The sequence below is a fragment of the Styela clava genome, chromosome 3 (assembly GCF_964204865.1).
Source record: "Styela clava chromosome 3, kaStyClav1.hap1.2, whole genome shotgun sequence".
In the NCBI taxonomy this organism is placed as follows: Eukaryota; Metazoa; Chordata; class Ascidiacea; order Stolidobranchia; family Styelidae; genus Styela; species Styela clava.
Window position 1 is genome coordinate 3,090,066 of NC_135252.1, and position 27,456 is coordinate 3,117,521.

Genomic DNA, 27,456 nt, shown 5'->3' on the forward strand with positions numbered 1-27,456 from the left:
ACCATTTTCGGCCTAGTACTAAGTTGTCTTCTGACAACATTTGGGCCCTCATTACCATTATTGATCAAAAAAGGAAGTGTAGGTGCAAGGTTACTCACATGACCATTCTCTGCAAATTTCACTTCTAATGTCTGCGAAAACGCGTTCCGCTTCCCTTCTGGCTGTCCATTTTCTGATCCAAAATCAGAAATTTCATCATCTTTGAGAACAGGCGCTGTTTTTGGAACAACCGTTGCTGGTGTTGAAGTGATCAGGCTGACATTTGGGTCATGTGACACGGGCTGGGTTTCCTCAGGATCAGAAACTCCACCTGGTTTAATTCCAATCTGTTGTACACAACCGTATACCTGCTGTATACGACTGTCCATCAGTTGCAAATGGCTGTCAGTCTCCTCTTGCTTTTCCAACATTTCCTCTTGCTTTTCTTCTGATTCCCTCAGTTTTGCCTTCAATATCTGTATTTGCAGATGCAAAATTCATTCTCCTCATTGGCTTCTTTTGGTGCCGGTACGATCTTTCTTCTCTTAACCATTTTTCCAAAATATCAGGCAACCGCAATTAAAAAAAATTCGGCAACCTCAAATGTCCAATATTGTCCAAATATTATCCGTCACAGACTAGCCTACCTAATCGGCTTAGTCTTGATAGTCCCTGTGTCAAATAATAAATCCTGGCGTGTGCTCGCCAAAAATTCGTATATGTGGCGTACCAAAATTGATATCACCACTCAGGTTCTTTCTGCCAGCTTATCGGACACTGAAGTTGTAATAGAGAGAGAGAGAGAGAGATTTATTTTTTCTTCAACCAAAAATAACAGTCATCGTAATAATAATAAAAATAACAATACGAAATAAATCAGTTTGGTATAGACAGGAGGGAGTGATACGACCAGACGGTCATCAAAGTCAACTCCCCCCCTTCAAGCTATTATGTTTAAGATCCACAGTTTCAGATGACTAAAATATTGGGGAGGAACATTCTAGAATTTAAAATTATATTCTCAAAATGGAAGAATAAAATTGGGGAGGGGAATGCTAGAGTAAATCATTTTCATTTATTTATGTGGAGCGGGATTTCAAAATCTGAAGAGATTCCAAAGGTTACTGAATGAAATTAGTATATACGCATATGTGATGAATTAGCAGAAATGCTTCATTTCATGGCATATGTACGCATTGAAGATGTAACGAACATGATCAGCTTTGATTTGTCTAGTTAGGAGGGGAAAAAATAGTTGATAGGACCTAACAAGCATTATTTCAGCATAATAATCAACATTTTTTTGCTTGCAGAGGGATGTCAAAGTAGTATATAAAACGACAAGTGAATGATGATATGTAATGAAATGTAAATAATTATAATAAGTATGAGTAGATGTAACAGCAAAATATAATACAGTATCGTAATTTCATTATCACAAAATATGAATATAAAAAGCCTTATTGGCGAGTTGTACATGAATAGGAGGAGAATGATTTCTAGGTAATGGTACTAGATTAGTATATCAAGTCAAAGGGTCTCGAATGTAGAGCAATTCAACCAAAACACAACTGGCCTTTAACATTGCCAATTGTGTTTGAGGATTTATTTCAATGTTAGATAATCGAAATATAATTTTTTTTTTATGATTGAGTAAATAGTTGATTTATATTGGACACACAAGTCGGGAGATGCGAAAAGTTTTCACATTTTAACAGGATGTACTATTGAGTTTGTAGTACTCTACTGCTATAATGATGGATTATAAGACCTGGAGGAAATTTTTCAATGATACCTAGAACCACAGTAGGCCCGAACGAGTTGTATAATATATACAGGAAGTACTCAAGACATGTATGCTCAAAGAAGAGTATAAGCTACAATGTACTATACAGAATATATATATTAATATACCTAGAACCCGTTCGATCAGATAAGAAAATATGATATAATAGACGTACAATTTGTAATAATGAATTTCAATTTGAATGACAGAAGTACAATGTTAGGTGACATCTCTAATTATATACACTTGGAATAATACAAAGTCTAAATGATCTCTACTATACAAATATCATATTCCAGAATATGAGTAGTTGGGAGAGATTTTTCATTATTGTTCTGTCCCTTATCAATTTTTATAATCCATATTGCCCACATATAGGGGCAAATGTCCCAGTTTGGTATGGACTCAACGTAGGAAGAGAATGTAGCATTTTTTATCAGTATATACAATAATAATGATTTAGGACGTATAAATGCAAGTTTGTACACAGAACATTGGATGCAGCAATTCATATCAACATATGCAACAATAATGATTTGAGATATAAATCCTTTAGATTGGATTAATAATATAAATGCAAGTTTGGTTTAACATAGAAAATAGAATGCAGCAATTCATATCAACATATACAATAATAAAGATTTGAGATATAAATCCTTTAGATTGGATTAAATAATATAAATGCAAGTTTGGTTAGAATGCAGCAATTCATATCAACATATACAATAATCTTGATTTGAGACATATGAATGCAAGTTTAAACACAGAAAAAATAGGATTCAGCAATTAATATCAACATATACATTAAAGAAGATTTGAGATATAACTCCTATAGATTGGATTAATAATATAAATGCAAGTTTGGTTTAACATAGAAAATAGAATGCAGCAATTCATATCAACATATACAATAATGATAATTTGATTCACCAATTTATATCAACATAAGGTAATAAACGCCTTCAACCTACAGCATAAATTGTTTAATTCTATAGGCCAGAACTAAAAATAAATTCAGGAGAATAAGAGCCAATATACCGTACCTATTTTCATAAGATACTAGTAACATATAAAGGGTAACTGTAAATATTGTGACAGAGAAATGTCTGCATGTCATTTAAGAAACAGTAATATACAATAATACATGAACAATTTTTAACAATAATATATGAATAATAATTTACATTACCTGTGAGACAAATGCAATTCAAGTTAATATTTGGTAAGCTAATATAGTGGAATTGCGAGAAATTGTAAACAATAGAAAAATTTCGACAGCAAGTCTAGGAATAGTTCATATAAACAAAAATAATGTAAACTCTAGACATGAACATGTGAACTCAAATAAAAGTTCAATATGCTATACATTTTTATGTGAAGAACTACTATAGTCACATCAAAATGCAACAAAGAAAACCTAATTACAGGTTACATATAATAGCAAAATTTCATCCAGATATCTGATGAACTGAACAGATATTGAATTATGATATAATATACATACAATGTGATATAGTGGATTTCATTTCAAATGACAACAAGGATAATTGCATAAGATTCTTCAATTATTGTTCAACCTCAATTCAATTTCGTTTTGTTACCTTATGTGGGCAATCCTCAATTCTGTAATAAAGTTTCACAGTGGAGCACCACTGAGCACAATGATGAGGACTCCACCCATGCATACCAGACATGATATCCCAAGAAAATATACAATTTTAAGTGCTGGCGTTTTAGATCATGTTTTGGCTATAGAATTATGATAACACACAATAGAAAAATTTCATAACTATTTACACTCAACATTTATTATGTATGATCTGTATATTTTCAGATCTGGGAACTGAAAAAATGCACTAATCTGAGTGTGCATAGTTATAGATCAGAACAAATTAAACTAAAGAACAGGGAACTTTTAATGTAAAATGTACTAGTCTGAGCTTGCATAGTTATAGATTAGAACAGATTAACTATAGAACAGGGAACTTGGAGATATGTAGATATGCTTAGTAAGTCAGTGGCATGGGTTACACAGTGGGTGTCAGTTCATAAATTTGCCTGCGTTAATAATCATTAGAGAAAATACAATACAAATACACAAATACAAAATACAATTGACAGAAAACGAGATAGAAATGAACTTTTGACCTCCAATTCTTATCTGTCAAATTGGTAATACCACTGGTGTCAGGATTAATATTTAGAAATGATATATTTCATAAACACAAATTTGAATTTTTTATATGAATATGTTTTAAAACTTTCTGGTATATCATTCCAAATTTTGGGACCCGCAATTTTTATAGATTTTTGAGCAAATTTGAGATTTGTCCTGGATTTAAAAAAAGCTCCTTTAGATGCTGAGCGCGTGTAATAAGAATGGACATCTCCACAGTCAGTGAAATATGCATCAAAAGCCTGTGGTAACATGTTATTTCTGAATTGGTACATTAGTTTTGCAACCTCGTGAATATACACATCATTAAGTTTTAAAAGATTCATTCCCCTATAAATAGGACTCATGCTATGATGCAGTGGGGTGTTACTCATAACTCTGACAGCTCTATTTTGTGAGACTGACAGAGCATGGAGTCTTTTTCTATCAGCTGAGCCCCAAGCCACAATTCCATACTGTAGGTGTGCATAAAAGAGGGGAAAATAAACAGTTCGAAGGATTTTTTTGGGAATTAAACTTTTTAACCTTGTCATAATTCCTACAGCCCTGGACAATTTCAATTTCAAGTGGTTAATGTGGATGTCCCAATTTAGCCTGTTATCAATAAATACCCCAAGATATTTCACAGAGTCGCAAACATTCAGGTTAGCACCATTCAAAGTGAAATGGAGGCTAGAGGAAGACTTCTGCTTTTTATTAGAGGGATGATTAATTAATAGTACTTGTGTTTTCCCAGGATTAATTGTTAATTTGTTAGCTTTCATCCATTCAGAAATATTATCTAAATTTTGCTCAACTTTGGTGGAAAAAATGGCAACATTGGAGGAAATCGAGGTTGTGCTGGTATCGTCAGCGAAGAGTTTGACAAATGCTGAGGTAGAATTTACGACATCATTGATATATATCAAGAACAAAGTTGGACCGAGCACAGATCCTTGTGGGACTCCTACGGAGACAAATTCATGTTCAGATTCACTGCCGGAAAGAGCGACAAATTGACTACGACTGTTCAGGTAACTAGAAAACACACTACCACGAATTCCATAATGTTTGAGTTTGCTAATGAGTATTTTGTGATCCACTGTATCAAATGCTTTCTTCAAATCTAAAAATACACTACATCCTACCAATCCCTTATCAATGATTTCGTAATATTTGCTGATAATGTCTAAGACTGCATGTTTAGTAGAATGGTGGTTCCGAAAACCAAACTGATCACAATTTATTATTGAGTGTTTGTCTAAAAAGTTTTTTAGCCGAGCAAGTATTAGTTTTTCAAAAACAATTGAGAGACACGAAAAAATAGAAATGGGACGGTAATTGGACACATCATCTTTTTTTCCAGCCTTGTACACAGGAACAACCCTAGCTATTTTGAGGTGGTCTGGAAACATGCCAAGGGACATGGAATAATTAAATAGTTTGCACAGAGAAGAACTAATAGACCCACAAAGATGTTTCAAGAGATATGCCGGTATGTTATCATACCCAGCTGCTTTATCTGTTTTCAAAGAATTCATTGTATTTTTCATTTCCATCACTGAAGTATCTTCCATGAACATGGATGATACGATTGGAGCCCCGATAAATTTAAGGTGTGTAAATTTAAGGCGATCACTTACGCTTTGAAATACTGCGGCTAGATTTCTCCCTATCTGAGAAAAGTAACTATTAAATGTTGTAGAAATTTTGCTACTGTCATGAATAACCTCCCCAGAGTGCTGATTGGTTATCTTTTGGGGTACATTTCTGCTAGAATTAGAGTTTAACAATGAATTTATTATATTCCAAGTCTTTTTAGGGTCATTTATATTTTTTTCGAAGCATTTGGAAAAATGCATCTCTTTGGCTTTATTTTTTAGATGGCATAATTTGTTAGCATACTTTTTATAGTGAAGTTTTTGTTCTATAGAACCATTAATAAAATGAGTTTTGTGCAATCTGTCTCTCACTTTGGTAGATCGCAAAATGCCAGTGGTTATCCAGGGTTTTCTTTCTAGGTGGCGTTCTTTTCTAGTTAATTTACGAATTGGCGCATGTTTATTGCATAGACCTAATACTTTTGAGACAAAATCTTCAAAGTGAAAATTGAAATTTTGACTATCAACATTAGAAAGGTCATAAGAATCAAACAATTCTTGAGCATCTTGAGCAAAGTTAGCGGAATCAAAATTTCTCATATCACGTTTTAGTTTGTGTTGATTATGGGATAATGCATGTTTAATCTGAAATTGACAAAAAATTGGATAGTGATCTGTCAAACAATTTTGCCAAACAACTGATGAAACACTTTTTTCGTTGATATGCTGATATTAGAATATATATGATCTATCAAAGTAGAACTGGAACTAGTAATTCTTGGAATAGATGTCGATCACAAAATAATCTTCTTGCGGTTCCAATTACAGCAGAGAAACTAAGTTAACTAACTAGATTAATTATACAACTGTAAGAACTTAATACAACCAAATACTAAAAATACAGTACAAAATACCATACAGATACATAAGGAACACAAATAGGAATTGGTCTATGACGTCACAGTCATGAACTACTGACCTGTGATGGAATATACAAAAACCAGGCAAAACATACCTAGAAATACATAAGAATAACTAGTATGACACTAAAGATACAACACCAATCCTATCTTACCGAGAAACACTTAATATACCTGGCAATACACATAGAAATACGGATATTACACTGGAACTAAACTGAGAAAATAGACTAGTTACGGAAACGTTAAATACAAGGGGAGGCGGACAACTCGACTACCTAGAGGCCTGGTGAGTTGTCCGTCTTTTGGCATTTTCTACGGTGGTGTTTTAGGTCTATAGAAATGCGTTTTTGATATTTTTAGTGCTCAAATGTCGAGAAAAATACATAAATATGCTCTAGAAAGCATTTTTATTTGTATAAGTGGCTTATTTTGATCATTTTGATCATGATTATTCGCTGTATAATTAAGTTTGCAGATGATAGTTTAATCTTTGGTTAACTTAAGTACTAAAGCCTGCTACCTTCGATTATATCAACAAACGGAATATACCTTTCTAATCATAATACTACATTGGATTCTGCTGAAATAATTACCTGTTCAACTCGAAACTCCACGGAAAATCAATATGAATACCGAAGTTCATAACCAGATTCTGGCTGCTGTTACATCCCTCCAGGCCAACCAAAAAGCGCTCATGCAACGCTCAGATGAACTGTCTGCCACTGAAGACCATGGCAGCAAGTCTGAAGCTGTTAAGAAGTTCCAGCATGATGTGGCTCAAATCTCTCTTAAGATCGAGGAGATTATAAAAAGACTGGAGTTATGTGAAAAACAGCAAGATGATCAGGAACAGTACAGCCGGAGGAACTGTGTTGTTCTTCATGGCTGCAAATCTGTTCCAGAATCTGAGTACTACAAGTTTGAAGACTTTGTTGTTAACACCCTGAACAATAACTTCAATCTTGACCAGCCTATTGTTAACACGGATATTGATATAACCCATAAATTGCGATCCAAGTCCCCGATCCAAGTCCCCGAAGAACCCCATCATTATTAAATTTGTCCGAAGATCGACAAAAAATTTAATATATGGTAGGAAGAAAGATCTAAAAGGCAGCGGTTTGTCCATCACGGAGTCCTTGACCCGGAATAGGCTCAAGCTCCTCGCCGCTGCCAAGGAAGCATTCGGGAAGCATAAGGTGTCGACAATGAATGGGACTATATACGCTTACTTGGACAGAAGGCGAGTTATATCTTGTTTAAATGATATCACTACTCTCTCTCGTCCCCTGTACTCCAGGGCTGCTGCTCGCCCAATGGGACCTAGCAAATAGGCACACTGTTTGCAACTTGGTCTCATTGGTATAGTGGTGGCCTTTAGCACAGGGTTGATAATTTAATTTAACTTAATTTATTTTCACCCTTATTTTCCTTATGCTAATTAGGCTAGTACTTATTTAACCATAAGTTCTGCACCTGGAAACTTTGTATTCAAGCTTTGTATTTTAGATTTTGTCTTACTTCACTATACTTTTTTTATTTCATTACTTTGCCACCACCATGAAACATAATTTAAAATATCCCTGTAGAAATTGCCACAAATCAGTCCGAACTAATCAGAAAGCTATTTTTTGCAACATTTGCTCACATTGGATACATTTAAAATGCACCAATATCTCTAACCAGCAGTATGAAAACCTGCAATCTGAAGCTGATGATATGCCTTGGTGCTGTTTCTTTTGTGAAAAAGATTGCATACCATTCTCTTCTCTCTCTGATTCTGAATTATTAGAATCATGTACTTCTCTTCATTCAGAAAAAGCTGAAGCCCAGGCACTTACTAAAATTCTTGATACCGAATACCTAAACCAAATGTTTCTTGAGTCAGCCAATACTGACAATGATGAATTCAACAACATAAACAGTGTTTTCATGTACAACAGCTCAAATCAGTATATTTGCTCTAGTGATGTCAATGATCTCAAATTCAATGATAGTTTTAAACTAAGTGGTTTCATGACTCTTTCACTCAATATCAGATCTTTAGCCTCTTTCAAAAACTACACAAAATTTGAAGCACTAGTGAATTCACTGAATTGTAAGCCTCATGTAATTGCTGTAAATGAAACATGGATTGTATCTGGTACAAATGGCCATTTCAATACATTGGATGGCTATGTTTTTATCACCAACAGTAGATTTCATCACCGAGGTGGTGGTGTTGGTCTCTACATTCGAAATGATTTGAAATACATTGTCCGCAAGGATATTACTATAATGTGTGAAAAGGTTTTCGAATCTATATTTATTGACATATTATTGGAAAATAAAACAATAACCTGCGGTACTATTTATAGATCACCACTAACTGATGAATTGAACAATGCTAACTTTCGGAATCTCTTGTCCCAAGTTCTCTCAAAGATGAACAAGTTGAATTATAATTATATAATGGGTGACTTCAACTATAATCTTATCGATGAGTCCAATATGAATACCAGCCTATTTGTTGATATTATGCACAACCTGGCCTATTATTCTCTGATAAACTGCCCCACCAGGATAACTTCAAGTTCTGCTACCTGTATAGACCACATTTGGACAAACGTATATGATAAAAAAGTTAATAGTGCTGTTTTAGCAGAATGTGTTTCTGATCATCTGCCAATTGTACAATGCTCTCTTCTAGAAAAGCAAATTCAGAACAGAATTGAAACGCTTTACCGCCAGTTTACTTCGTCCAACTTGAATACTTTTATGAACGAACTGAATTCTATTGATATTGATGACTTCAGCAGCATCCAGGATCCCAACACTTGCTTTGAAAATTTTTTTGAAAAATTCTCTACTGCTTACTCTCAATCTTTTCCTTACAAAAAACAAACAAACAGATCAAACAAACCTTGGTATGATACTGAGTTACGTAAACTAAACAAAGTCAAACAAAAACTTTATAAGAAATTAATAAACAATAAAAACATAAATGACAAGCACAAATTACAGTTCAATGAATGCAGGAACCTTTATACTCGATTGCTCTACAAAAAGAAATCAAATTATTACAAATCTAAATTTGCCTCTCACAAAGGTAACATCAAGGCAGTGTGGAAAACAATTAATGAACTTATTGGTAAAAATAAAACAGGTTCTTGTCCTTTGATTGGACTCGATTGCAGTAATACACAAATTGCAAATAAATTTAATGAACACTTTTCCCAAGTGGCACAAACCCTGCTCGACTGTATGCCACAACCAGCTGGCTGTGACAGAAATTACATTTCATATCTTGGAAAGCAAAAATCCTCATCCATGTTTTTAAGGCCAACTACATCATTAGAAATAAAAAATATTATACGCGAAATGAAGCCCAAGTCAAGTTTTGGAATTGATGGTATTCCATTCAAAGTATTGAAACACGTTCCAGAACATATCATTGACATCCTGACATATATATTTAATCTTTCACTATCTAGTGGGTTATTCATTGAAAGCTTCAAGACATCTAAAGTTCTTCCTCTATTTAAAAAGGGTAGTGTTTCAGATCTTGGGAATTATAGACCTATTAGTCTTTTACCATCATTTTCTAAGATTCTTGAGAAAATAATGTATAGTAGAATGTCAAACTTCTTTGAAACTAACAATGTTTTCCACTCTCATCAATTTGGTTTCCGCAAGCATCACTCCACTGCTATGGCTGCTAATGTTTTGGTACACAAACTGACCAAGGCCTTTGAAAGCAAACAACATGCAATTGGAATATTTCTTGATATTTCAAAAGCTTTCGACACCATTGACCATTCCATCCTTTTAAGTAAGCTCTATCACTATGGAATTAGAGGCGTCCCATTCAATTGGATCAGGAGCTACCTGCAAGACAGGAAACAAATCGTGCAATATGACAACTCATTCTCTACAAATATTTGTGTCATGAAGCGCGGAGTTCCACAAGGATCTTTACTTGGCCCATTATTTTTTCTAGCTTACATTAATGACATGTCCAGGTGTCTGAAATCCTCTGAGTCGATCATGTTTGCTGATGACACTGACTTGATTCTTCATGGGAAAAACCTTGAAGATCTACTCACAGTTGCAAACCAAGAACTAACCAACATTCATAGCTGGATGTTGGTTAACAAATTATCTCTTAATGCTAACAAAACTAAATTTGTATTATTCCACCCAAGCAAGCATAAAAGTGTGAGTTGTTCAAAACCACTACTGCTCAATGACAATGAAATTGAAAGAGTGAAAGAAATAAAATTTCTAGGAGTTATCTTTGATGAAAATCTATCATGGAAATCACAAATGTTGCATGTTATTGGTAAAACAAAAAGGAACTTGGCAGTTGCTGCTAAAGTATCCCTGTGCGTTAATCAATCAGCTTTACTAGCAATGTTTCAATCTCTACTACTAAGTCATATCCGATATTGTAGCTCAGTCTGGCTCCATGGTAATAAAACACTTGTCTCGAAATTGCAAAGCATTTGTAATAATTTTTTAAGAATTGTCTTTAGGAAAAGTAAACGTGAAAGCGTAAATCATTTCTATAAATCGCTAAATATACTCAAGGTTGAAGACATAATGAAATTTGAAGTATTATCATTAGTTTATGATTTTCATGACAACTCATTGTCAAACTGCTTTGACGACATACTAACCAAAACCACCTCCAATCGAAGAAGTAATTCCAATTTATTTATACCGTTTATGAGTAAATCTGTGAGCCAGCATGCCCTATGCTATAATGGACCTAAGCTATGGAACTCTCTCCCCTTGAATTTGAAGTCATTAAAATCCAAAAAATCATTTCAGAAACAAGTTAAGTCGTACTTGGTATCCAAATATTAAAAGTTATTTTCCCATAACCACACTGATATATATACTCTTTCGTATGAAATTAGCTACAACGTATTGATAGCTCGGACACAAAAAATATTGAACCTTCATGAATGACCATGATAGAAAGTTGGGACACTCTTCACTTGCACATACTTATTTTCATGAAAATATTAAACAGCTACAATATTGCTATTGCTCCTGCAGCTGCTGATTGTTGTTGAGCCGGCAGTTAATCTCTCTCCACCTGTTCTACATCTATTGTTGGTGTGTCGGGTTCTGTAGCATGCACAGCAAATTGTTTTATTTATTTATTTTTCAAATGGCTGTTTACACTCTGACATCTGCATGCGCATGTTCCCTTTTTGCTTAACGTTGGATTTTTGACATTACACATGCATGGTCTTTGTTTCTATATGGGTGGTGTGATACCTTATGAGGGTTGTAGACCGTATAGTTTAGCTCCTGTACCTATTATTGTAATTAGGCGACCAGTGGAGATATATTGGATTCTCCCCTTCATTTTAATTTGTTGTGGTATTCTATGATTTGTTTTGTGTGTATACAAAATTTTATCCTAGGTTGAGGTTCTGCTGTGAAGTTGATGTGAAGGCCAACATACGAATGGTCAGTGTGGTTTGAGAGTTTCTGCATGGTTTGCGAGGAATTCACCCTGTGTCCCAACCATATTTCAACTCTGGTCTTTGAACTAGCGTTTTATAGATAGATAACTAATAATCAATATCTACTCGAAATAATAATTAATTCTAAACAAAAGTGTAGGGTAGTGCTGTTTCCAAATATGTAACCCTTGAATATCCTACTCGCAGATTTGTTTTCTGTTTTTCAGGTCGTTCTGTGATGATCAATACAATGGCTAGTTTATTGAATATAAATGGTGTCTACAACAACAAAATTCGCAGGCTGATGTCTCATCCACGATAAACTTGAATCTATTACGCCACAATAATTACATGAAGAAATGATCCTGTGAAATAACAATACTAATTCCTTTATTCCTAATTCCTTTATCCTTGCAGAAGTCAATATCTAAGAATGAAAAAAAAACCTTATAACCTTAGCAACCAACATATTCCTATACCCTGTCTTTCTACCTTAATTAATTATAATTACTCATACTTATAAAGTTACTGGTAGATTTAAATACTTATTGCAATCTGGACTACAATTTGGCAATAATAGGCTCTAGTTTGGGCAATGAAGTGGTCTAGCCCACCTCTTCATGCACCCAATTCTGGCAACTTTGGTTGGGCATTTTGGCATTTGACTCCATCTATAATCAGCTTGACAATATATTTTTTTATAAAAGTTTATCTTTACTGTTCACTCCCATTTATAAAATTGATCAATTTGGCAGTGGCAATCATGATAAATTTATTAATATGGTGTGGCAAGTAATTTTTATTTATTTATTTTTTATTAACTACCAGTATGTAATTTTTCATGTTCCCTTTACTTAATAACTCCTATATGGTTGTGTGTGTGGGTGCGTGTGAGCGTGTGTGAAATATTTCAATTATTTTAGGTGAGTGAACACGTACCACATGTTCTTGGCAAAACCTTCCATCTTATATACATTCTGTACGTTTTAAACCTTATCTAAGGTTTTGTTCGCTCTCCTGATTTCATAATCAGTTTTTATTTTTAGCATTCATTTTATTGTTTTGCTGATTATGGAGTCGAAATAAACTTATACTTATACTTATGTTGTATGAATACAAATACAGTCTACAAACGAAATTGGAGTAACGTTAGCGAAGTTAGACTGTTGACTTATAGGACTGTGTTCGTTAAATTTTTTGAACTTTATTGGTATTAAATGTTTTGAATGAACACCTTTAAATATATTAAAACCTTTATACTTCACAGTAACACTTAAATATTTATGAATGTGAGCTCAGTAGTCTATGGTTGCAGTAGTCTAAACTCACTCCCATTTATAAAATTGATCAATTTGGCAGTGGCAATCGTGATAAATTTATTAATATGGTGTGGCAAGTAATTTTTATTTATTTATTTTTTATTAACTACCAGTATGTAATTTTTCATGTTCCCTTTACTTAATAACTTCCATATGGTTGTGTGTGTGGGTGCGTGTGAGCGTGTGTGAAATATTTCAATTATTTTAGGTGAGTGAACACGTACCACATCTTCTTGGCAAAACCTTCCGTCTTATATACATTCTGTACGTTTTAAACCTTATCTAAGGTTTTGTTCGCTCTCCTGATTTCATAATCAGTTTTTATTTATTTATTTTTAGCATTCATTTTATTGTTTTGCTGATTATGGAGTCGAAATAAATTTATACTTATGCCTACGGCAGTCGATCGACAGGCAGTCAACTCACCAGTAGGGCTGGGCATTCCGAATCGAATATTCGAATCGAATCGAATAGTAAATTATTCGAATCGGTTCAAAGCGAAATTTCGAATCGCCGCCATCTTGTTTTTTTCCTTTCCGCCAATTGTCAAGGTAAATTTCTAATTTTTTTTAATGGAATTCATATTTTTCAACGCAATTCTGACATATGACTCATTTCTGTAATGAGTTATTGATGAAAAAGTATTTTTTATTGTGTGTGAACGCTCAGCAATCTGTCTGAGTGATATATTTTACGTTTCTAGTAATTTATGTGTCTGGAGGACCAAATACAAGAAGACGGTTACATACAATTATATATCTCCCAAGTATTCGAGATTCGATTCGAAAAAAATATTCGATTCGATTCTGAAATCATCAGGTATTCGAAAATGCCCAGCCCTACTCACCAGTCGAGCGACCGCTCTGCGACGTGACGTCATCGATGCTCGATGAGAAGACAACTCGACTACAGAGCAACGAGAGGCAGACAACTCACCAGTCGAGCAATCGCTCTGCGTTATCGATGCTCGAGGAGAAGACAACCCGACTACAGAGCGATTGCTTTGCAAAACGCATGCTCGAAAGTTCTACTTGTATAGCATTTACTTAGTGCCGACTGATATTAGTTGTAAGCCAACTCACCACGACAAGGTTTCAGTCTTAGAGTTGGAATTTCTTTTTTGCAGAAGAAATCCACGAACAGATAGGCGCTGTCGCTACGCCTGGAAGAAAACTGGACCGAAGAATGGACAACAGATTTTGTTTACTTCTTGTTACGAACAATGAATTTCATTTGAATACTAAACGTTGTGGGGAAATTCAATGGATAAAAGATTTTGTCTACTTTTTGTTACGAATAATGAATTTTATTTGAGTACTGAACGTTACGGGGAAGTTTGTTGCGTTACATACTTACTCTTTGCAATACTGCGGCCCGTAGATTCTTGAACACCTAAGAGAAGAGAGTCCACAAATAAAAATCGCCGATCTGGCACCTTGTCTAATCTCCGTGCATCAGATTAGATCAGATGCACGGAGATTATATAATGCTCGTAAATCAGCCCGATACCTAGGGTGACTATTTCTATGGATTATTTGTTAACCTATCTAGACTAGAATAAACTAACATTTTTAATAAGTTATTCCATTCGTGGTTAATGAATATTTAATTGAGGCTACTAACCCGAGAGAATTGCTGCGTCGAAGAAACGTCATTCACCATCGAGGACGACATGGCCCAAAGAGGTAAAGCGAAGCTTTAAGAGAGGGGTGGCTACTCATACACAGTTTATCGCACCAACGCGAATGGAACTGGTAAATCTGTACTAATTGTAACCTCCCTTTCAACGTGACCCGGTAGCACAAGGTGTCACATAGAGAAAACTAACAAATCGAAAACGCATCTCCCAAATCCTTGTCCAAACACAACCAATTGTTGAAAACTTGTAATGAAATTGTAATTCGAAAAATTGATAGCATAACATGAAATGCTCAGCAATACACAAACATCACAATAGATGGAAATGAAAGATGGAAGACGGTTTTCTAAAACAAAATAACATGTCTTAGAACACTTATAAAACTAAATAATACCAAATTCAGCAATGATCCAAATATAAATAACATACCGATAATATTTATGACACCGGGTAAGAAAACTTTGTGAATCCACGAGAATACTTCACAATCTGTTAACAATGACAATATTTAATACACATACATCAGTGAACTTCAAATTATGCAACTTAAAGTACTAGCTTTCTTACCCAAAAATCATTGCATAATACATTCTGGAAACATCAGTACACTTTCTTCACAGTAACAAATGTACGGCACAATATCTTAACACCAAGGGCAACAACCCAATAAATCCAGTTACTAACTAATTTAGATGTCTAAGTCATCTACAAGATAAACACAATAAACAGCAATAATTAAATCACAATAATACCAACACAAAGAAACTTTAAAAACTTGACTTGGCAGCAAAACAGCAGCAAAGTATGGTGCAATATCCATTAATGGCGGCGAACTCGACTTAACAGCGCCTACACGTGGCAACAATATTATTGCCAAACAATAATACTTGGATCCTGTGGATCGTGACGTAACATTCTCCCCTCCAAAATGGATAATTAGATATGAGCCATTTTCAAAAATTCAAATTCAATTACGTCACCTCACAAACCACAATATCCAAGTTCACAATTTAAGCATCACTGTGAATAATAAAACACAATTTGTTTATTGGTCTTTTAAGAAAGCCATTTTTTGTTTTAACTTTAACTTGGCGCACAGTCCCATTTTTATCAGGAAACACTTCAACAACTCGCCCCATGAGCCACTGGCAACGAGGTGCATCTTCAGAAATCATAACTATATCACCAATTTTTAAATTTGGTTTTTGAACAGTCCATTTTTGTCTTCCAATAAGTGTTGGAAGATACTCTTTATTGAATCTTCTCCAAAATTGATCAGCCATGTATTGAACTTGCTTCCATTTGAAGCGGTAACAATCCTTTTCAGTGAACACACCTGGCGATTCGTTTCGTGATCCTCTCAATAGCAGCAGATGATTAGGAGTTAGTGGTTCTTCATCATTCACATCAAAAGTCACCGGACAAAGAGGTCCTGAATTTAGGATTAATTCGACTTCAACAAAAAGAACATGTAATTTTTCATCTGTTAGAATTTGATCATTCAGCAATCCTCCCAAGTATTTTTCTTATTGACCGGATGAGTCGTTCCTAGCATCCACCTGCTTTACTGTCAGTGGGACAATTCCAGTTCCATTCTATGTTCCTTTGACTCAAGAAATCATTGATATAATGCTGATTCCACTTCTTTATTTCATCACGAAGAACTTTATTTGTGGCTTGAAAATTTCCAGCATTGTCAGAATATATAGCTCTTGGCTTACTACGTCGTCCAATGAATTTTCGTAAAACATTGATAAATGAGTCCGTTGACAAAGAGTAAGCCACTTCAATATGCACTGCACGCGTGCACATACAAGTAAATATACATCCATATCGTTTCACATTTGATCTGCCTTGTTTGACTAAGAAGGGTCCAAAAAAATCACATCCAACTTCAGAAAAAACAGGTTTGCTCACTGCCAATCTAGCACCTGGCAAATCAGCCATAATTTGCTGTCCAAGAGGTGCATTTCGTTTATGACATGACATGCAGTTCCTCAAAACTTTTCTGACAGCAACCCCGCCTTTGATAATCCAATATTTTTGTCGCAGTGATGTCCAAGTATGTCCCATTCCAGAGTGTCCAACCTCCTTGTGATGTTGGAGTATCACTAAATTGGTGAAATGATGGTCATAAGGCAGTATAATGGGATGTTTGACATCAAATTCCACTGGAGCTTTCTCAATACGTCCTCCAGCACGTAAAATTCCATTCACCAACATTGGCGTTAATTTCCGCAAGATGTTTCTGGATGACAGCCTTTTTCCAGCATCAATACATCCATCAGAAGATTTTGACAATTTATCTATGATTTCACCAAAGGACTGCCTTTGTACATATTTAATTAGAGCAAATTCACTTCTCCTCAGTTCATCAACATACAGTGGTCCTTTGTGTAGGTTTTCCCCACTTTTCTTACTTCTTAAAAATGAAATGAATCGCAAAATCCAAGCAGTCGCCTTTTTCAGCGAATGCACATCAGAAAACTGCTCCACAAGTCGATTAGTAGCACTTTGATCTGTTAACATGCAAACCGGTTCTTGCAATTGTTTTACAAGCTGAAATTCATTAGGCAGTGGAGGCAACGACACAGGCTGAGGCCATTGCTCAGCATCTTTCCACAAAAATTCAGGCCCACTGAGCCATCTGCTTTTCGTGGCCATCTTCTTTACACCGATACCCCGCATTGCTTCATCAGCTGGATTCTGCTTTGTAGCTACGTAACGCCATTGTGACACTTCTGATCCTCCATCAATCTTGGCTAAGCGGTTTGCCACAAAAACCGGAAAACGCTTATTGCAATTTCTTATACTTTGCAAAACTGCAGTCGAATCTGTCCAGAAAAAAGATTCACATTCATTACCTAGATGAAGTTCACTTCTCAACATCTGGTCTATTTTCACTGATAAAACTGCAGCAGTCAGTTCAAGTCTTGGTATGGAAATTGCTTTCAATGGTGTCACTCTTGCTTTACCAAAAAGAAATGCACAATGTATATCTTGATTTTCATTAACCAGGCGTAAATAAGCCACTGCACCATAAGCAACCGAGGAAGCATCTGCAAAATGATGTATTTGCATCACTACAACTCTTCCAAATCCATTGGGCTTCACACATCGATTGATAGTAATATCTTTTAAAGCACTCAGCTGCTCAAGCCACTTTGTCCATTTTGCAACGTCACAATCAGGAATAGGCTCATCCCATCCAAGACGTTTTCTACATAAATCCTGTTGCATGATTTTTGCAACTATCACCACCACTGCTACAAAGCCTAGTGGATCGTATAACAAACTAACAAGCGATAGAGTAGTTCTTTTGGTCATCACATCAGGTGATGTCATATCTATATTGAAACCAAATGAGTCAAAACTGACTTTCCAATACACACCAAGAACACGATCAGACAGTGTTTCATCAAACTTCAAATTCAATATAGACTTGGCCTTCTCATCCTCAGGAATACTATTCAGTATTTTTTCACTGTTGCTAAGCCACTTCGTTAGTTTGAATCCACCTTTTTTCAATATTTCAGTAAGCTGTTGTTTCATTCGTAGGCCATCATTTTCAGAACACACAGATTTCAACAAATCATCCACATAAAAATCTTGTTCAATGGCTTCGATAACATCAGTGTCAAACTCCCCTCCAAAGTCCTGGGCGACTCTTTTCAGACAAAAGTTAGCAACAGTGGGTGAACTCTTTGAGCCAAACAAATGTACAGTCATTCTATGACCAATAGGCTCTTTTGACATATCTCCACCAGGCCACCACAAGAATCTGAGAGCATCTCTGTCTTTCGGATCAACATGAATCTGATGAAACATCGCCTCTATGTCTGCTACTAGAGCAATCCGCTCCTGGCGGAATCTCATAAGAACACCGGTTAATGAGTTTGCCAAATCTGGTCCACTCAACAAAGACTCATTTAATGAGTAGCCACGATACTGACATGCTCCATCAAATACAACTCTTGGTTTTAGTTTTTGTGGATGTACAACACAAAAATGAGGAATATACCATATCTGATTGCACTCTTTCAAATTGCATTTTGTCACCTTTTCTGCATAGCCTTTCGCTATGTAATCTTGAACTATTTCTACATATTTCAAACGTAGATCATCATCGCGAACCAGTTTTCGCTTAAGGCATGACAATCGAGACATAGCCAAATCACGATTAGTTGGCAAAGTTCTCGCATGAGGACGCCACAATAGAGGTAATTGATAGTGACCATTTTCAAATTTAATTGCCTCATGCATCAAATTAAGAGCATACCTATCTTCTCGAGACATAGCAGTATCTGATATTTTTTGTGAATCAATGAAATCTGTTTTCCACATTCTCTCAAGTTGCATTAGCAGTAAGTCATTTTGATCATTTTTTATAAAATTGACATTGAAAGATAACAATTCTGACCTTTCAATTTTTGGACCAATCAATGTCCAACCAAATGGAGTTTTCCAAGCTATAGGCTGTCTTGGACGACCTCGTCTCACTTCTTGTACACAAAAAACTTCTGGTACATTGGCACCAATCATTAGTAGTACTTCAGCATTGTCAATGTTAGATAAATTCAACCCTCTTAGATGTGCCATTCTGTTCTTGTCATTCATTGATAACGGAGCATTTGCTTTCACAGATAATTTGTCAATTGAAAACACTTCAGGCAAATCCATAACTTCCTTGCCATCACAAGATTCAACCCGCAATTGAACTTTTGACCCCCCGTGTATCTTTGACTCACCATTCACAGTTGTTAATGAAATATCAGCTGGCTCCCGATGTAATCCAAGCATGTCAATCAGTTTGTCTGAGCACAATGTTATTGCTGAGCCAACATCTAAAAATGCATATGTCTCCACTTCTCGGTCATTACCGGATACCTTCACAGGCACAACACAAAAATACACGGACCTATTACTTTCTGTGGCCTGACACAAGCTTGATTCTGGCATGGAAGCTGGAGAAATGTTTTCTTTCTCACCATTAGTAGACTGTTCTTGATCAGGTTCATTATTTTCCTGAAATGAACGATGAATAAGTCTGTTATGCTTTGCAGTGCATCCATCCACTCCACATGAAAGCTTAGATCTGCACATACTGGCAACATGTCCATATTTCAGACAAATATAGCAAAGTCGACGTGCCCTCATAAATTTAATTCGTTCCACAATCGGCTTCTTCTTGAACTTTTCACATTTTGACAGATCATGAGGCATCGAACAATACATGCATTTAGTTCTTGTATGCTCACCTGAAGATGACAACTGCATCTTTTTCTCTGATACAGTTTCGGTGACATTGTGTGCCATTGTTCTAATTCGAGAAGTTTTCATTGGTTTCTCAACAACACTCACATAATCATCCATCATTTGACTGAAGGATGAATTGACTGCAGTTTCTTCTTCAGTCACAAACTCAATGAAATCTTGGAAAGCTGGTTCTTCATCTCTCGCTATTATCTTCCCCACTCTACGTTTCCAAGCCATTCTCATACTAGGAAATAGGCGATTTGATGCTCTAGCCAAAATTTGTAGATTGTCCATTTCATTCTCTTTGTTTATGCCTTTCAAAGTGAGTTTGCAATCTTTCAATGTGCGAACAAATTCTTTAAGCTTTTCATGGTCATTGAATTTTATCTGTGGTCCATCAACCACCTTTTTCACACATGAATGAACTACCTCATGTGTTCTACCATAATTTTTCTCAAGCAGTTTAATTGCTTTTTGGTATCCTTCCTCTGGATCAAGCTTGGCACATGACTGAATGAGCTTTCGTGCTTCTCCGGTACAATGCTGGAGTAGATATGACAATCTGGCAGCATAACTATCAACATTTTCATCAATTTGAGCAGCAAAATTACGCCTGAACATATGATAATTCGTGGAATCACCAGAAAAATATAAAACTTCGGTTTTGGTCTATTCAAATGCTTGATCAATGTCATAACATCATTTGACAATGATTGAGAAGAATCCGGAGGCCTACCACTGGCCGGTTGACAAGTCTTATTAACACTTGCCTGATCAGGGTTATTTGTAACCACTGACTGATTTGGAATATACATAGCAGGAATTCTATTGTCCTGATTTCCATCTTCAAATTTGCTTGGAACAAGTAAATCCAACACTCGAGGCACTACAGGGCCATTTACCCCAGCACTCGGTTTATCATCTAGTACAGATTTTGATTCAGTATTGACAGGATAATCTTCAACAGCCATTGCCAGAGTACCGGCATCAATTTTGCCCACAGCACAGCCAACGTTAGACTGTGCATAAACAGGTGTACTCTGCACAAGATGTAAGCTTTCACATGTGGTTTTGTTGGCTACCATGCCAACTTCTAGCACTTTTCTATTGGCCTTCTCTGAACCCACATGTCTCACATCCTTCGAAAAACGATTATCCGTGACATCAACATTCATTCGATCTGAACTAGTGGACTGCTCCCAAAACTCTTCTTCGGCATCAGCCGTTTGAACTTTGTGTTCCGAATCCAACATTTCTATTGACTGGTGGATTTGATTTATTCTGTTTTGGAGCTCATGTTTACGTTTAATCTTTTCAAGTTCCAATCGAGCCAATTTAGCTTTTACTTTAGCTTCTGCTCTTCGATAACTTGATCGTGAACTTGCACTTGAAGGATGACTAGACTGTGTTGATTTCTCCAATTGAGAAAACTGATCTGCTGCTGCTTTGACTACAGCCAGCAGCCATTGCTGCACTCTACTATCAAATTCTGCCTGATTCTGTTCAATACTTTCCATCCAATTTGCATTGTGCTCAAAAATTGCAGATGGATTCTCACTACAGAATTTCATGAGTGCCTGAAATGTTTCAGAAATGTGCTTCGACAATTCCTGAACAGAAACAGCATTTTTGCGATCCATCATAAGGGATTCGACCCTTAAATACAAGTCTTTCAGTCGACCTTCCAATATTTCAAAAATCAAACGTTGACTGGAGTCTGAACTTGACATTTTCAAAAAGTTATGTTGTTGCTTTATTCGATAATTAGATTCTGTTCAGAATTGTGTTATTCATGTGATGTCGATAATTCTATATTATCGAAAACTTTATGTAACCTCCCTTTCAACGTGACCCGGTAGCACAAGGTGTCACATAGAGAAAACTAACAAATCGAAAACGCATCTCCCAAATCCTTGTCCAAACACAACCAATTGTTGAAAACTTGTAATGAAATTGTAATTCGAAAAATTGATAGCATAACATGAAATGCTCAGCAATACACAAACATCACAATAGATGGAAATGAAAGATGGAAGACGGTTTTCTAAAACAAAATAACATGTCTTAGAACACTTATAAAACTAAATAATACCAAATTCAGCAATGATCCAAATATAAATAACATACCGATAATATTTATGACACCGGGTAAGAAAACTTTGTGAATCCACGAGAATACTTCACAATCTGTTAACAATGACAATATTTAATACACATACATCAGTGAACTTCAAATTATGCAACTTAAAGTACTAGCTTTCTTACCCAAAAATCATTGCATAATACATTCTGGAAACATCAGTACACTTTCTTCACAGTAACAAATGTACGGCACAATATCTTAACACCAAGGGCAACAACCCAATAAATCCAGTTACTAACTAATTTAGATGTCTAAGTCATCTACAAGATAAACACAATAAACAGCAATAATTAAATCACAATAATACCAACACAAAGAAACTTTAAAAACTTGACTTGGCAGCAAAACAGCAGCAAAGTATGGTGCAATATCCATTAATGGCGGCGAACTCGACTTAACAGCGCCTACACGTGGCAACAATATTATTGCCAAACAATAATACTTGGATCCTGTGGATCGTGACGTAACACTAATTACACAGTAGGCTATTCCATCACCCTGTATTGTATGTTACAAATTTTTCTTTTGTTGCAGGAGGAAGCGACTTTGCTTTTCAGCGTCTGTCAAAATTGGTTCCATCGCAAATGTTTCAATAATTCAGATGTGGCAATGACAAGGGAACAGTAAAGACTATTAAAAAAACAGGACGTTACGTGTGAGTGCCTTGACTGCTACCAGGCCCAGGACACCCATCACGACTCCATTAATTTGTACATCCCAGCAGATGGAACCTAGAAGCCGTCGACTGGCAGATTACTCTTGATTCCGAATGCTCGGGAATCAGCCCAATACCTAGGGTACCAAAAACTTTATAATAAATAAATAAACAATAAAAACATAAATGACAAGCACAAATTACAGTTCAATGAAAGCAGAAACCTTTATACTCGATTGCTCTACAAAAAGAAATCAAATTATTACAAATCTAAATTTGCTTCTCACAAAGGCAACATCAAGGCAGTGTGGAAAACAATGAACTTATTGGTAAAAATAAAACAAATTCTTGTCCTTTGATTGGACTTGATTGCAGTAATACACAAATTGCAAATAAATTTAATGAACACTTTTCCCAAGTGGCACAAAGCTTGCTCGACTGTATGCCACAACCAGCTGGCTGTGACAAAAATTACATTTCATATCTTGGGAAGCAAGAATCCTCATCCATGTTCTTGAAGCCAACTACATCATTAGAAATAAAAAATATCATACGCGATATGAAGCCCAAGTCAAGTTTTGGAATCGATGGTATTCCATTCAAAATATTGAAATATGTTCCAGAACATATTATTGATATCCTGACATATATATTTAATCTTTCGCTATCTAGTGGGTTATTCATTGAAAGCTTCAAGACATCCAGAGAAATATTTATCTGTCAAATGTATTGTTATGCTGATTATGGAGTCGAAATAAACTTATACTTATACAGTGTTTCCATGAAGCAGGAGGGACTCATCTGTGACGTCTGTCGAAATTGGTTTCATCGCAAATGTTTCAATAATTCAGATGTGGCAATGACAAAGGAACAGTACAGGCTATTAAAAAAAAGGGGCGTAACGTTTGAGTGGAAGTGCCTGGACTGCTGCCAGGCCCATGACACCCATCATGACTTCAACCCGATTGTTGTATCCCAGCAGATGGAACCTAGCCGTCGGCTGGTAGACTACTCAGGTGGTGAGTTGGCTTACAACTAATATCAGTCGGCACTAAGTAGGGGAAGGTGGGGCACGTTGGGACATGGGGCACAGTGGAAAATCAGCTCTCACACTGATACTATATCCGCAATCCTGTCCGCGGTTCGATGTTTCAATCCGCCCTTCGGTGAGTTACAACGTCCCCGCGAACGGACAGGCAGCGCGGCGCAAGCTATGGGGTGAAATTGGTTTTGGGAGGTTGAAACTAAAATTTCATCATCCCAGTTTTTTCTTTTTCTACTTTAGCCTTTCCAACATGACAAAACAGCGTCAGATATTTTTCAGCTATAGTGCATTATAAAATATTCATAACGTTGGCGAGTCGATGTGCCTTCCGAATTCCGCCGTGGGATAGTCTGAAAATATTTGTTTCCTATGGGGAACAATGGACCGGGGTTCAGTGGGACATGTCCTACAGGGCACAATTCGACAGTGTTTGATACAATGGGTGCTTAGAGACCTAGAGATGCGGTATATTTTATGTAATATTAGGGTTTCTTTCGACCCATGGCCCAATATGGAATATATTCGAGAATCAATAATATTTCCAGATTTAGATCCGAGGAAGGAAATAATCAAATTTGTTTGCAAAATTTTTTGTCAAAATATCTGAACCTTCAGTTAAACATTGATTTTAAAAATATTATATCTTCAAATTTGAAGTCTCCCTGTTCTTTAGACGATTATGCTGAATAATTGCTTATTTTTAAGGCCACACTTCGTTGAATTTCGACAGACTGACCCATTGTGCCCCAGGGTCTGTCCGAATGTGCCCCACAAGTGGGGTACAGTGGGACTTTTGACAGACGTTTTTCGAAGCATTTTGGTAGTAAGATGTATGTCGCAGGGAAATTTCTTAGTCGCTGAATAAAAACTACATTTACCCCTCTATGCATTAGTTCCGCAAACTTAAGTGAATATGCAGAATTAACGGCTCAAAATATGCAAAAGAAAAAAGTGTCCCAACCTTCCCCACTTTCCCCTAAATGCTATACAACTCTTGAGTCTGCGTTTTGCAAAGCGATGTCTTCTCCTCGAGCATCGATATCGCAGAGCGAGCGACTGGTGAGTTGTCTGCCTCTCGTTGCTCGGTAGTCGAGTTGTCTTAACCTCGAGCATCGATGACGTCACGTCGCAGAGCGTTTGCTCGACTAGTGAGTTGACGGCCTGTCGGGCGACTGTCGTAGGCGAGTTTAGACTACTGCAACCATAGACTGAGCTCACATTCATAAATATTTAGGTGTTACTGTGAAGTATAAAGGTTTTAATATATTTAAAGGTGCTCATTCAAAACATTTAATACCAATAAAGTTCAAAAAATTAAACGAACACAGTCCTATAAGTCAGGTAGTTTCAATATCATAAAAACGCAATAACCTTCACGGGGAAGACTTCACCTAAGTCTTCGGTTGAGGGCGAAGCGCACTTTAGTTGATACTCCCGTAGTGGGTGTACCAGGTTGGGGTTAGGCCATAATTTTTTCCGATTTCCCTTGATTTGGTTATATTACGAGTTCGGGGACTGTTTGTGTTAACCAAGTGAATATCCCCCCTTCCCATAAGTTTCAGTCCCTTTACACAATTTGGTGTAAAGTAGACGAACAAAATTAGTTACCTCCATATTGGTGCACACACTTCTGGCGCTCCTTTTAGTTCTATTTATATGTATAGCTCGGGTACTACGGAGTCAGGCCACGAAATGATATTGAGACCGCCACGCAAAATACTTGAAGCGATATGATATGGCCAAATACAGGTAAATGGGGGAGCGATTCCGATAAGCCATGTTGGTTAATGTTCTGTGGTCGTTGCTGTGGTCGTTTTGACTGATACGTTGGCAATATTATCAAACCACGATTTAACGCAAATTGATAAAACAGCCAAAATTAGCACCACGGTGGGCTGGGATATTTTAGCGTTTGGTACATAATTTGAAATTAATCAAGATCAGGAGAATATGCAAGAAAAATCGACGCAAATAATTGATTTCTGTCAAATCCCATAGGAAATGCATTACGCGCCTTGTCAAAGTTGGAAGTCTATTGTCAAAACGAGAGAGGCTTCAAATTGTCCCGCGGAAATGAGAGAGAAGTTCCGTGTCCGATAACAAAACGATCCATTTCGGCCCAACAAAATGGCGACATCCGGTGGCGATTTTGTACATACAGGCATTTTCCGTCGGTTCGCTTTTAGTGCGTTTCCCTTGTTTTACGGATAAGTTAACTCTTACTGGTGCCATTGTACTATATGCTACCGTATCCGGTACCGGTATATTACATCTTTTAAATGTACGGTATGAGTGCAAGAATGGTTATCAGGTAATACCCAAAAATTTTATTTTGATCTATCGGAGACGGAAAAATTGGAAAAATAAGTTTATCATTTCTGCTGTTTTCGAGTTCACCAAATGATTATAAAGCACATCAGGGTTCTGTGATTACTACAGCACTAAGAATTTTTTTTGCTATTGGTCTAGAACTGGGTGGTCCAAGGTTCTGCCTCGGGGGCCACAAAATCATTTTTGCATTGTTCGCGGGTCGCAATAGTGCCAAGAATAGGTAAACAGTGCAATACAGAACAAACACTTTTATTGTGCAAACACATTGATCATTACTTGTCATTTATCAGGCTAAAACATGCGAAGACCACCAAGAAACTCTCTAAAACTTGCAAAAAGTATTTCTACCGTACCGGTACCGTACGGTACCGGTACTTGGCGGCGGTGTGGCGCATCTTGCTAAGCATTAGGAATACGCTCGCCACCGCATCTCTGATTACCCTTCGTGGTAGTCTATTGCAGGTTCGATCCCATGCGGGGATTATCATGTGCAAGAGGGTTTCTGGACTCCTCGCCGCCGTATGGGGGTTCACGTAACCGCTGGTCGGTTACGGCTTCCTCCACCATCAAGTCCATGCTTCCTCCCAAAACAAATACCTGGATACTAATCCCATACCCTACCTGGATTGGTAACCGGACGAGAGGCCGGGGTTCGCCATAATATAATCAAGCCGTCTTATCGACTTTCCTCTCCCCGGGATAAATATGTAAATCGTATCTTATCCTACTGTTCTAGGGGTACCGGTACTGTATATCTACATTTAGTTTGAGATTTCAAACTCTTTATAATGGAGAAAGTGCTTTCGAACATCGATGGGATTCTCAGAGCAAAATCGCTTTTCTTTAGAAAATGTTCATTGCTGCAAGATTCTAAAAGGCTGTTTTAGATTATATCTTTTGTCACCAACACAACTTGCCGACATATCAAGCAATCATTGTGGTATTTTCCCTCATATATCAGTATATCCAGTTAAAAATCAGTTTGAATTGGTCTGCTTTTTTTCAAACTCATGTTTACAAATAACCTCAATTTGACTTTTTCCAAATGTGAGGAGTGTAATTACATAGGCATCATCATGTCATGACAGACTGAGTTTTTCGTAACAGTGTAACTCCCTCTGCTCTTGTCAATTACTGTATTATGATCTGCGTATAAGACTATGAT

At 36.4% G+C, this 27,456-nt stretch overlaps 1 protein-coding gene across 1 annotated transcript; it reads right to left on the reverse strand.

Annotated features, from left to right (window-relative positions):
• Nucleotides 1-15,291: 15,291 nt before the first annotated feature.
• Nucleotides 15,292-20,872, reverse strand: LOC144421025 (uncharacterized). Its single transcript, XM_078111087.1, has 2 exons — nt 15,429-20,872; nt 15,292-15,350 (listed from the first exon to the last, which is right to left on the reverse strand). The coding sequence occupies exon 1, from the start codon at nt 20,736-20,738 to the stop codon at nt 16,410-16,412; it is 4,329 nt and encodes a 1,442-aa protein (XP_077967213.1). The 5' UTR covers nt 20,739-20,872; the 3' UTR covers nt 15,292-15,350; nt 15,429-16,409.
• Nucleotides 20,873-27,456: the final 6,584 nt, after the last annotated feature.

Coding starts and splice junctions, on each gene's coding strand:
- LOC144421025 (XM_078111087.1), bottom strand. CDS start 20,738: ATGTTCAGGCGTAATTTTGCTGCTCAAATTGATGAAAATGTTGATAGT.